The sequence below is a fragment of the Saccostrea cucullata genome, unplaced genomic scaffold, assembly GCF_032062105.1.
Source record: "Saccostrea cucullata isolate Sc308-1 unplaced genomic scaffold, CSIRO_AGI_Scuc_v1 ctg12712, whole genome shotgun sequence".
NCBI lineage: Eukaryota > Metazoa > Mollusca > Bivalvia > Ostreida > Ostreidae > Saccostrea > Saccostrea cuccullata.
Window position 1 is genome coordinate 1 of NW_026920873.1, and position 13723 is coordinate 13723.

A 13723-nucleotide genomic window follows, 5' to 3' on the forward strand; every position below is an offset into this window, starting at 1 on the left:
CCAAGTTATATGATAAACGTGATGACTTTAACTTTTCTATCGTCAGCTTCCGTTACTTATGCAGCAATATACCTTCATCACCTGCATACGAAGTATATATATATCTAATTTGATTCGATACGCAAGACCATGCTCTACGTATGCGCAGAAGTGATAAGGAAGCATACAAAATATTCTACCTTGACTAAATCAGTGATACTTTATGACGTCGTAGTGTGCAAGATGACGTCAATTTCAGAATACAAGTTTTCGTAATATTGGTATTTAGATATGTAATTTAACTCTAGAAAATGAATAGAAACGTGTAAACATTAACAAAATTAAAATGTTTTTATTTTTTTACGCGCATCTGTCATTTTGATTACAATCTACCACCGATGACGTCATATGTGTACATCAAGTAACTTTGGAATTGTTCATGTTTTGCAAAGAGAATTTGGCTAAGACGACATGAACAAAGATACGTAAAATGGAGTTTGAAAAGAAATATCGCGAATATTATGTGAAATTCATATGGAGTTCAGTTAATTATACAGGAATGCTAATTTATTTTCATCGATTACATTTTCTTTCGAAGACAGTCAGCTATATACGTATCCCGGTCGGCCTTTCCTCTGTCATTCGTAAAAAAAAATAATGCGATAGAACAACAATAAGCTGGATATTTGAAAAATTAAAATTTGTAGAGATGGAAAGTTTGCCCTCTTACAAACTTGGAAAGTGCTGCTAGAATCGCAAGATAAACATGGTTCTACGAAAAATCTCGGTTCATGTGTATAAAATTCAAAACATAGGGCTTCGTGCGAATATATGGAATAATTATTTTATTGACAGGACAGTGGGATTCTAGCAGCACTTTTTAGGCAAAATAGATGTTTTTCAACGATATTATTTATTCAAAGAAAGTATTAATCGCCGGGGTATTGTTGGTCTGTAAGTTTTTTATTAAGGAAAATCTCGCTATTAATAGAAGTCACGTGATGCCGTGGCGGTGATGTACGTCTTTGCGTTAGACACTCTTTTTTCTGTGTGCAATAGTTAATAAAAGTTTACTTTTATCAGCGGTTTTGGTAATTAATCAAACTTAATTTTTTATAAAAAGTCTAAATTTCCCGACAAATGACTTATATACTTCCTTAACATACCCGCATGAACAATTTCTAAAACGAGGTAAATTATTGACAAGCAAGTTTACGAAACAAGAATATTAGCAGTCTTGTTAAAAGTCATCATTTCGTAAGTTCTATGGTTGATACAATGACCTTGTCAGCAAATACAGTTTATCATCGAGTCAAATGCTGACTGACGTTTTTCATACTAATTGTTAGTCCACACTGAATTGACGACGGATTCTTTCCGTTATTTCCTGATCATGACAAGGAGCACACGGAGGATGTGACCGGTCGGCAGGGGATACTCACTCCTCCATGGCACCTGATCCCACCTCTGATGTTTCGGGGTCCGTGTTTGCTCTGCTCTTATTTTGTTTTGTTTTATGGACTTTGAGATTGTATACTGTTCGTTATCTCCATATCCTTCTCATAAAGAGCATAAAACAACTAGAAAAAAGAAATATTGAACATTTAAGCCTTGTAAGTTCAGTTTTGGCAAAATTATTATAAAATAAAAACGACATTGTATGAGTACCTGCGCCGTTTAGTTTCATGGCGTTTTACAACGTCGTTGTTTTTTAATGTTCGCTATTTCTACCCCATAAACAATTGTTTGATGAGGTTTCCTGAAGTTGAGTAAGGAATTAAACCCGTTTTGTTTCTATGACTTTAAAATGTCACGAACAGCGGCAATCAATGCATATACATGTTATATTTCAAATTAATTAATACATTTGGATATTAAGATGCATCTAAACGGTGTCGTTTTCGCTTATTTGAACTACATGAACTACTCCCAAAATGATCTCTATCAAATTAGCTTTGTTTATTAAAGTCAATCATACATACTCTGTGATAATTTGTTGAATTTTCGCAAAAAAACATTGGTTGTTGTATGCCCTTGTTTGCCAAGGCCAATACCCATTTTGATACCCATTATATTATTTTTGATCATTGAAATCCATCTGTTCATATGTGTATAAAGAGACATTGCTTTCTGTAAATATCACATATTTCAGTTAATATATCTTTTGAAATATTATACATTTTACAACAGCTTTAATGGCCGTTTAATTTTGCTCTAAGTTGCTGATTCTAGACTATTCATTTTAAATGCAGGGTCTCAAAAAGCCCTTATTTTCTAACTTCTCACAATGGAACAATGTGATGAAAAGTGGTCACATAAACATAAACTCATAAAAGATTAATAATTAGAAAATTCATGCTTCATTGCATATGGTGTCTACGTGGTATGTCAATGAGCTGATGACATTATTTATTGAACGCCAAGCGTAAGGCACCTTGAAAATACCCATATACATTCGCCTACCTAGAATAATCCTACCAAATTAAATGTTTTTGCATCAAAAATTGACAAGGGGTCATTATTCTATGGGGTCATTTTTCTACAATGAACACAGAAAAAAACGACACTGGCGACAGGGAAAGGTTAAACGGGAATGGTATCATCTTCTTCTTTTTTAATTTCCTTTCGAGATTAATAATTTCAAAAATTAAATACAATCCAAGATACTATAATCCCACTAAATTCTCTTCTAAAACTATCTTCGTCACCAGCTCTCCATAAAATTAATTTTCACTTGACTGCTGAACAATTTTACAATGTTTTCATACTTGTTTTGAAAACAAAAATAAATCCATAGTGCTTTTAAAAATCGGTTTATTTTATCAATAAAAGACCTCGGGATGTAGTTTGTGTTTTCTTTGAATTTCAAGAGTTCCAAGACATTCAAGAACTTAATGCTACATGTCGATGTCTACTTATGCTAATTTACATTTCTTTCTAAACAAATTTGGATACAAAGAACATCTAAAATATATGTTTATGACATTTTACTTTGGAATTATACCAGATATTTCATCTTTTGTTATCTTTTCGAGGACCCTGGTAAGGTATGCTAAATGCATATTTCTATGAACTTCTGAGAGAACTATAATCATATATTTTAAATATATTTTTAAAAAATATCAGTAGTTTAGGAACATGTACGTTGCAGGTGTTTAAACAAATTGATTATTATTTTGACATATTAATTACATTATTGATATATTTTTATGAATAAAAAAAATGCTTTATTTGCTTCTTTATGACTTTTGCATACTGTAAACCAACTATTATTTGCGACGACTTTTTTTCGCGATTTGCCAGGGATAAAGTAATTCGCGATGATTAATTTTCGCGACCAAGCCTTTTTAGGTCTACATGTATTATTAATGGAGACAAACACTTTAAGGACCGTTTCGCGGCGATAAATATTCACGATGACGAGGCTCTCGTGAACTTCGCGAAAATTTTTCGCAAGCAAATAAAAGTTGGTTTACAGTATGCGGTTGGCAACAAAAGCGTAAATGTTAATCATGTTAATTCGACTGTCGATATGATCTCCAGATAAGCTACACAAGCGTCTACAAATAAATGTCAATCAAATCAAAATATCCAATCCCAGGTTTAATTTCAGATGATTGACAGGGAGACTATGTTAATTCGATGAAGGCGTTTATTTCCTTCCCCTTTTAAACATTTATTACATCTGATAAAAACTAATTAATGATACATTTATGTCGAATTGTCGCCCGCAAGGCACAGATGTTAGAGCGTTTGTTCTACTGTCGCAAAGTAAGGAGTTGGTCCTTTCGTCGCAAGTTTGAATCCCACTGTGGACACTGACACAGGCCCTTTGGATGAAACTGTATAAAACGAGACCCCTTGTCACATCAGGTGTTTAAACAAAAAAAAAGTATCTCAGACAATGTTTGAAAATGCTAAGTAAATGACATTTTGCACGTCCCCAGCGGCAGGTGGAAGTTTCTCCATATGAGTCTAAAAATTGTCGAGAGGAACGTTGATTAATAAACAAGTAAACATACCAATGTGGAATCTTCTTCCTTAAGTCAAAGAACTGCATATTATTTATGTACAATTTATATTCTATTGAACTATTATTTTGTTCCCCTTGACTAACAATGAGAATATAAAAAAAATTCTCTACTTTTTTTTTTTTAATTTTAACAGAAATTGTGTGAAGAGAATGGAGCTGATCTTTTTCAAGTTGAAATTTATGATGAAATAGAGTGGATTAGGGAAATTTTCCTTCTAATTCGACTCAGGGTAAGAAACTTTATTTACACGATTTAGAAATCTTTGTACATGTGTATATGTCTTAAGCGCTTACATCATGTACATCAGGGGAAAAATGTCCTAAAGACATGTCTAAAGACTCATATCCTAAAGGTGTTCAATTTTAGGTATATACCTGTCATTGAATAAAGTATGCAGGTGATGAATGTTTATTGCTGCATATTGAAGGGAGAAAGAAAAGTTTAACTCCTCATGTTGCAAAAAACAACTTCATTACCCACATGATTAACATTTCGAAAATAAAAACGTCAGACTTCAACAACCACTCAACCAACTTTTTCGATTTCCCAATACTTCCTATAGAATATCGTTACATGCATTACGGGAATTGAGATTTTTAGAAAATATATATGTACAGGTTTTTTGTCAAAAAAGAGTAATTCGTCGTATTTTCGTACCAGATATTTCTCTTCTTTCGAAGCATGTTTATAATCTACAAATAAAACCAAAATTATGACAATGAAACCTTATTATAAAAATTGTGGATGTGAAAAAAATTATCATAGCTGTTTAAAACCCAATAAAAATGCAAATATCTGCTAATTATTGGAAAACATTAAATAACTTTAGGTGATATTGAATGATTTGATTAAAACTTTCATTGAATATTAATTCTCATTTTTCGAATTATAAATACAATACATGTGTCTGATAAGGTCAGAAGTCCGGAGGTCTGATTTAAAATTTTACTTTTTAACCTTTTAATTCTAGCGTCATTATGTTTTATTTTCAGATGATTGTCTCCAGTATTGCTGTGGTGTTTGGATTAAAGCGCCAGACATAGAAAATGAAAACTCCTATCCCCCTTTCAAAAATTATACCTCTTTTGTCAACTTTAAAAAACTACGGTCCTTTTACACATTGTGCCATTTTTTGCTTAGACGGACTTTTGGATAATGATACCTGTAATGCCAAACTTGCATTTATTTGTGAAAAAGAATTATAATTTGATTAGTTTCATCAATTTTTTCCTATTGAATTTCTTCTATAACTCACAAGTACCGCCGAAATATGACTGAAATATTGCCGAATCAGCTTTAAATAATCTACAGTAGATCCATAAATCACAAGGGTTGATTCAAAAGTTCGTGCAATTTCTGCATATCTTATTAATGCATTAGATAAAGTGATTGGCAATAAGAAATGAAAAAAAATGAACACTTACTGAATTTATTTTAATCAAAAAAATATTTCATATCTTTTTGGTAGCGTCACTCTGGAAATCACCATAATGAATGTTTGGAAAACCGGGGAGGACATTTACTCATTTGTAATTCATTATCATTTCAATTACATATACATGTTTTTATATTAGAAGAGAGGAAAAACGCATAAATGAAAGGACAAATATGGTCATTATTATTCATTTCTGTGTGGGAATTTAATTGATTTACTGGATAACAATGTTAACCGAAGTCAAAATTCGGTCGAGCTATGAATTTTGTGAAAATCGTTGGTAAACTTAGATTTAAAGGCATACATGTATACTATCGATACAGAATGGACAAAATGCTATAAGCAAATAAATTTTCGGTGGTCCAAGAAATTAAAGGAAAATAGAACTTCCATGTATAGTTAATTTCAGGTGTGGTCGCCTTTTTGGGGGAAGTATTTTTTTTCTCATAGACAAAATAAGAGTTAATACACTTAACCGCCATCGTGCTGTACGTGAAATTGCTACGGAAATCGGAACATAAAGAGAAAAGACGGAGAGCAATATTATATCTAATGATATGACTATGAATTTAATGATTTGTCAAACACGACTTGTACATCTCTAATTTGTTTAGTCTATACTGAAACTGAAATTTAATATATACACAAAAGTGTGACTATTATATTTATTTATTTATTTAGAATTATTTAGAATTATTAAATATTAAGTGTCAAGAAAAGTATATAGATTTATTATCTAGACTTTAACAGGACTTCTTGTATATGAGAAGAATACTTAAGAAAAAAGTATGTACATCATCAGAGAAACTTACAGTATTTTGATACAGTTAACTGGTTTTTCCGTCTGAACGTCCTAAAAACTTGCAGTGAACCGAGTATCAATTCTGTATTTGATTGGCATCCGTAATACATGTGTATAAATATGATAACATCTTTTGCAGAAAAGACAGACCTTTTGCATTGTAATTTATGCTAAGCTAAATTAAAATCTGTTAACAAAAGTTATATTTCCTTATTAATCACGTCCCAAGGAAGTAGTGCTTACAGGAAAGCTTAAATTGTAGAAGATGGGTATAAATAAAATACATTTGAATAAATGTTTTTTTTTTCTTTCTTGGAAGACATCATTTAAAAATCAGTCACATTTTTCAATTCAAAAGTACAGATGTTTGCGCAAGGTACTGATTACAAGTGGCATTTGACCTCGTTCTGATACGTCACACGATACCAAAGTAAGGATGTCCAAAAGGTGTGTACTGAAAGAAAGAAATTCTCATGAAAAAATTATGTCTGCAATGCTGATAGTTTAAGCTCTTTTTCGGGAAACACATTTTTAACATAGATTTTCACATCCATTTTTAATTAAAATGAAGAAAACGTAGTGTCAGGTAATTTCAAATATTTTTTCTACATTATTTTACAGATCCTGCAAATGCTAGTAATGTATGATTTTGTCATGAAAATAATTCACATAATATCTGAAATCCATATATTTTGTATTTGAATAGAAGCAGCTGAAATTTATGTTGAATATTTGATTAATTGAATTGCTTTCTAGTTATGCAAAGTGAATTTCAGTAATATTTGAATGTATCCAGTAAAGAATAATTTATCAAAGTTAAGAAAATGACTTCTCAAAAATAAAAACAAATATCTTAATTATCTCATCTTTACCCAAGTGCTTTTTACTTATCAATTTAATCATTCGATATATAACTTACTTTTTGTAGTTTTCAGCGAAGTGTTTGGCAAACGATTGGATAAACCAGCTACCGAGGATCTCATTCCTATATGAGTAATAGCCGGGCATTGTTGAGAGAGCTAACAACATATCAGCTTCGTTAGGAACATATTTAATCCCATCAGCTACATAGTCCCGCTGACTTCGCACCACTGTAGTAAATTTTAAATGTTCTTTAAACATGTTCAAAGAAAATGTATGTTGAAATAGTATGCTTGTTTATATTGATCACTAATTTTTAGGGTCATCTGAGTAAACTAAGGTGATTCGTTACTATCTGCTTTCGTCAGTCATTGTACGTCCGTCGCACTGTCTGTCGGTTTGCCCGATTGTAGTAAGCATTGAGAAATTCACCGAAATACATACATGTAGTCCCAGGTTCATGGGTTCTAGTGATAGGGAGGAGCTATATAGATTATATAGTGAAAATGCAGTATTTCTTTGTAAATCTCCCCCTCTGCTCCTGGGGATTACACAAAAAAAAACTTCATGTAAAGTTATGATGAGAAAGTGTGTTTCTTCAAAAATTCTAAATTTCCGGGCCCTTGCTTCGTGGTTCAGGTATAGAGTAAGGCTTTATTGCTTATAAAATGAAAACGCATGATTACTTCGATCATTATCTTCTCTGCACCTTGGTATAAACAAGCTAAATATATATATATATATATATATATATATATATATATATATATATATATATACATATATATATCCTAATTTTTGAATCCATATTTTGAAATCTGTGGACCAAGGATCAGAGATTCTTATTGGGGTGGGGCACTTATAATTATTGCAGAATATTACTAATTATAGTTGAAATGCACTTTTTCCTACCCTGCCTATGGAAAAATCAACAAAAATACATTTTATAGAAATGTGTTTGAAATGATTTCTGTGTATGTATTTACTTCTGGTCGCGAGATTTGTTGTGCTCAAAATGAGAGTTTATCGTTGCGAGATCTCGGAAAGGGTAAGAGAATAAGACACCAAACTGATACGAGTAATATATTTTAATAAGTAGGTAAAAGATAAAGGGATAAATACTACAGGCGTCACTTTCGGTCGTAACAGGAAGTGATCAAAGAAATCGAAAAGAGCAATATATGATTTGTCTCAAATGGCCCTTTGAAATGAAAATCCAAATTTTATTTTATATAAAGTTTAAAATTGCATGGATTTACAAGTGCAATTATTGGTAATTTTCAATTTGATCAAAATGCCATTTATTTGGAAATTTGACAATTTGAAGTTTAATTTTCTCACCATTTTGGTATATGTTATATAAAATAGCTTATTTTCACGCTTTTTTCTCTGAGAATATTAAGTGCAAACTAGAACAAATTTTATATTTTTACCAAAGATGTATCTATGCAAGGCTTATCACTAACAGAAAAATTTTGCATGTTTAAAGCTTCCCTGTATGTTTCCCATTAGAAAAAAATTGTCAAATAAAAATTATGATTATCGTTCTAAAATGTTGCATTTAAAGTGGCTAAAATAATTCTTTTCATAGGAAGTCCTTTCAACTTTTCTTTTTTATCTTTTTTGAATCACCTTATTGTATCTCATTAGAAGTTTTAAAATATGTCAATCTCGTCGGAAGCAAAAACGAGAACTTCCGGTTTTTATGAGAAAAAACTACATAATTTAAGTATTTCACATTGCAATAAATATATCTATAGAAAAAAAAATGAAACGAATTCTAGACATGTTAATTGAACAGCAAATGTCTAGAGGTAAGTAAAATATCTTTGTAAAATTCACTTCCGGTAATGTGATTTGGATAAACTTTATATACAAGAGGTATGCAGTTATATGGAAAACGTGTTTCTTTCGTATATGTCACGTAAAAGTGCATACTGCTTGGTATCATTCTGATGTCTTGCAAAACCACATTTTTACATACCTTATGATCTCCAAATTATCAACTTTAATCTGCTCGTAAAAAAGTTTAACAGTATCTGTAATCATGTATTGAAAACGAAGTAAAATATGTAATTCAAATATTTAAATTTATCAAAAGCAAAATAATTTAAGGGGGCCAACTATAGTTTCCATTGCGCAATATTTCGCGCATCATAGTAATATGAAACGTATTTTATTGTTTGAATGCAAGTTTTTCGCTTAATCATTAACATTAAACAAAATTAAGAAATTGAAGGTATAAAAATGTAATTACAATTTGATATAACTGATTATTTAACCGATTTTCCAATTGATAGGTAGGCTGACGTGTCTTTTTGACGTTATGGTAATCTGGAGCTCTTAAAGAAGGGGGTAATAAAAAAGTAATTACAGAAAATGTAATAAACATACACTCTTGCAATTCTAAATATAGAACTTTTAGAATATCTCCAATATTTTTATTATGTTCTCTTGTGAATCCGTTCATAATGTCATTTTTTGTAGTACTCTATAAAAATAGTAAAATTTGCTATTTTTTGCATTTTGAGATGCCTCCTCTCTTTACAAGACGGTAGAATTTTCTGTTTCTTACATATATTGTATCGTATAGTATTACTCATAAAATATTGTAGTTTGAACAAAAAATTTATTGTATAATTTGTATAATTTGCTTTACGGTGCTAAAAATCGGCATTTTCCTATATAATCCTATAGTAAATGTACCTGTATTTTGACACGGTCACTCAGAAAAGCCTGGAAGGTAGATTTTCCCCAAACTATGCATGTACACTGACGTAAATGTAAGTTATATATGGTATAAAAATGAAGAGTTTCGCTATTGTAGTTTTCGCACAATAAAACTATAGTCATCCCCCTTAAAAGGTTTCCTTATTTTCTTTTTTTCTTTTTTAAATGTTTTTATCGAGGCAAATAGAGTGTTTTGGGTCATATTATTTCCACCAGAGCTTATATTTTCCAAGGCGGAATAGAATGCTTTACAATATGTTTGGTCTGAGTACTCAAAATATTTAGACATAATTTTCCTGTTTTAACATTAGTACCGGTATATAAAACCAGGGCACGTCATAATTCATGACTTTTTCTTGTCCATGAAGCTTTATCTCCCTTAAATTTATTCAATTAAGATCAGGGCAAAAAAAAATCTATCTGGTGAAAAAATAATATTCAATTATTGTATTATTGTTCAACTTCTAATGATAAATGTACATTAACTTGTTTCCATAGACTTCATAGCAATCTTTAAAGAATAATTACTGCTCAGTAAATTTTTGTTTTGGGTTTTTTGTTTTGTTTTGTTTTTGTTTTTGTTTTTTTTTTTGTTTTGTTTTTTTTTTTTTTTTTGCTTTTTTTTTTACATTTCTATTGGTAAATTATTTATACTCCAGAATGTTTTTAAAAAATATTAGAGTAATTTATACACGATTTATATTTAAGGTTAGAAAATTTGGTCGTAATAAGGGCTGGATACATTAAAGTCGTTATATTTTCTTTTATCATATTATAACTCTGCATATCAAGATCTTATCAGAAATCGAATGGAAGACCAGCGAGATCTCATCCAGTTTAGGTATTCTGTTTCATTGTTTTGTTGTTTTTTTTTCAATTGAACTTCAAATGACTCTAGCTTTGTTCTCTAAGATATATCTTATTTAATTAACAATTATTTAAAAAAAAAATTCCCCCCGCTTTCTTTCAATTGCCATTTAGCCGTATTACGCTGGTCATTTTACGGGCGCCATTCGGCGTACGCCGATTTGTGACAAATTTAGTTGGTCAAGAAATACTTTAGAGCATGGATGCAGAGAAAACCTCGTTTTCAATTTAGGACAACTTTAAAACTTCAGGGGCTGTAACAATATATGCCATTTCAAAGTAAGCAGTTCGTTTTATCATTCCTTCCATAATTGCATTTTATATTCTCCATACTTTTTATTCCTAATTGATAGTTCTGTAGAAGTTCATCCCAACCGAAAATGTCCTTTATCTGATTTATACGAGAAGCATTGACTTTCACAGTTGACAGTTTACTTGACATTTAAACCTCCATGGAGGTATGGAGTTGATTATAGATAAGAACACCTTTCTAGTGGTCAAAGGTACTGCACCCAATGTTTTTTTTGGGGCACCTACATCGGAGGCCGGGAGTTGAGGATAGGGTGGTTGTCGTTTTCTTTAAGGACAACTGATTGACACTTTGAAATAACACGTTATTTGGTTAAATTAAATGTTTGGCTAAAAATTTATATCGTAAAAGATCTTCCCTGCATTGTTCTTGTGTAAAAGTAGGTTGTCAACAGTGAAAGTCAGTGCCACTCGTAAAAATTCATCAGTACTATATTTACATCCACTGAATATTTTTTCCTTTATTTCTTAAGAAACCCCATTGCGTTCATCACTGCATAAACTACAGTAGGCATGTCGCCTTTACAGATTTCTTAATCAGTGGCTGTTCCATCAATGAAACGTATAAAGACGTTCGCATCATTAATACAATACTTAATCTTTTTAATCCTACTTTAATTGATTATTTAAACAGATATAAATATAAACAATAAAATGTCTTTCTTTGTTTGTTATTACTGGAATGAACGGTCGCAGCTATTGCAGAAAAAAGTAACATAACCCGCTTACGCGGGTTATGTATTTTTTCTGCAACAGCTGCTTCCGTTCATTCCAGTAATTACAAACAAAGAAAGCATTTTACTGTTTAAATATTCACACCATAAAGGTTATTGAGATGCCAAATCTTCACTGCAGTGCATCAATTGCCTCCGCTTTTACAGAGCGTAGAATATATTAATTTGGTCTGACTGTCAAGATGTACACTATCACTATACAGGTATCTTTACCTGAATTATGAACTTACTAATATGATCATCATCACCCTGACAAGCTTGAACAAAAAACAGCTTGGGTTTTCCAGCCAAACTTTTGCAATGAGTGCCCTTGAATAGGTTGATAACATCACGAATTTGTATCTCCTTCCGATCTATTCCATACACAGCATTCTCTGAGCCATGGGCTAATATGCAGCATACAAATGCATCAGACTCACTATGGTCCTTTGATGACATTTCTCGGACTTTATCAAATATTTCATGGGACTCCAAGTCTCTTTTCATCGAAATATTAAAATAAACTTCGTGGAATATCTTGGTAAGTTGTTCTAAATGCAAAAAAAAAAAGAAAACATAATAATGCCGTCTAGATCTGTAAAAACCAGTGTTGCAGTACGGAAGCTGGTTGTTGCTGATGCGGTCCTTTGTCTTTTATTTCATCCAATATGCATTTTCATTTCTTACATCAATGCAAAGGTAAAATAATTTTTCTCATGATCATATTTCTTCAAAATCAGAGAGTGAAATAATGGAAATCAAAGCCCAGAAAGGCTAAAATGGGACTTTGCTAAATTCGCTGAAATTCGGTCATTGAAGAAATACATGTACATACATAAATATGTTTACCTTTTTACTCTCTAACCTTCATCTCAGGCTCGTTACCTTTATCCTATATCAAAGTTTTTTGTTTTTTTTTCAGAAAAAATAGTAGAAATGTCATCTTTAAATTTGACTCTAACACTTTAGTTTTAAAATAACCAGCAAATAAACATGTGTTATTTTAATCGTCTTAGGTCTATGGCCGTCAAGTTAGTCAGGTTTTAAATTTTCAGGTCTTGTTTAAGGTAATTCCACCTTCCTTTGATGTCGAAGGTTTTTGCAAAAACTGTAATAAATTTAAATTTATATCTAAAAGAACAATATCTTTTGGAAGAATGCTTTGCAAAAGGTGTAATGATACATATTGTTAAGTAAAATGATTTTTAAAATGCATAATTTCTTTATTTAATCAATTACTGTAAACCAACTATTATTCGCGACGACTTTATTTCGCGATTTGCCAGGGATAAACTAATTCGCGACGATTAATTTTCGCGACCAAGCCTTTTTGGATCTACAGTCCCTGAAACGTTCTGCTTTCCCATTTTTCCGTTCGCTCACTGTTCTTTACCGTTCGTTCAGCGTGCGTTCACCGTTCGCTCTTCGTTCACAGTTTTCCGTTCACCGTTCACCGTGCGCTCGCGTTCACTGTTCACACAACGTTCACCTTTCGCTCTTCGTTCACCGTTCAAGTTTTTCATTTTACGTTCACCGTTCACTTATCGTTCAGTCTTCATTGTCATTCGGAACTCCGAAATGAAAGAACTTATCCTTTTGATGGTAAGGATTTACTTGTTTTTTAATTAAATAACTTAGATATCGTGTTTGAAGAATATTTATTTCATTGCAAAAATTATCTATGATATTTATATTTCTGTTATTATAACTCAGATGTTACTTATTTCATGAATTTTCCCTGGAAAATAATAAATACATTAAGTACCCACATGTATGAAGAACGATGCTAAAATATTAAATTTAAAAAAGGGCAATGTACAAATGATGTATAATAATTAATCCAAGTCTTTTCAGGACAAGAATACATAAAAAAAATATTTCTACAGTAACACGTATTTAAATTACGTGTAGGTTTGAGAATTATGAACAGTACTGCAAATATTCAGTTAATTAAATATCTTTAGAGTTAATTAAATTGATGGTGTGGTTTTAA

General features: G+C 31.3%; 1 protein-coding gene across 1 annotated transcript; it reads right to left on the reverse strand.

The window, feature by feature from the left end:
• Positions 1-6427: 6427 nt before the first annotated feature.
• On the reverse strand, positions 6428-12237 carry LOC134258551 (caspase-3-like). The gene is made up of 3 exons (XM_062741109.1): positions 11982-12237; positions 7170-7341; positions 6428-6704 (listed from the first exon to the last, which is right to left on the reverse strand). The coding sequence occupies exons 1-3, from the start codon at positions 12235-12237 to the stop codon at positions 6602-6604; spliced, it is 531 nt and encodes a 176-aa protein (XP_062597093.1). The 3' UTR covers positions 6428-6601.
• Between the last annotated feature and the right edge of the window lie 1486 nt (positions 12238-13723).

Excerpts from the sequence above, each read along its gene's own strand:
- LOC134258551 (XM_062741109.1), bottom strand. The coding sequence starts at position 12,237 with ATGAAAAGAGACTTGGAGTCCCATGAAATATTTGATAAAGTCCGAGAA. Across the intron at positions 7,342-11,981 it reads GGGTGATGATGATCATATTA|TGGTGCGAAGTCAGCGGGAC; the intron begins GTAAGTTCATAA and ends AATTTACTACAG. Across the intron at positions 6,705-7,169 it reads TTCGCTGAAAACTACAAAAA|TACACACCTTTTGGACATCC; the intron begins GTAAGTTATATA and ends TCTTTCTTTCAG.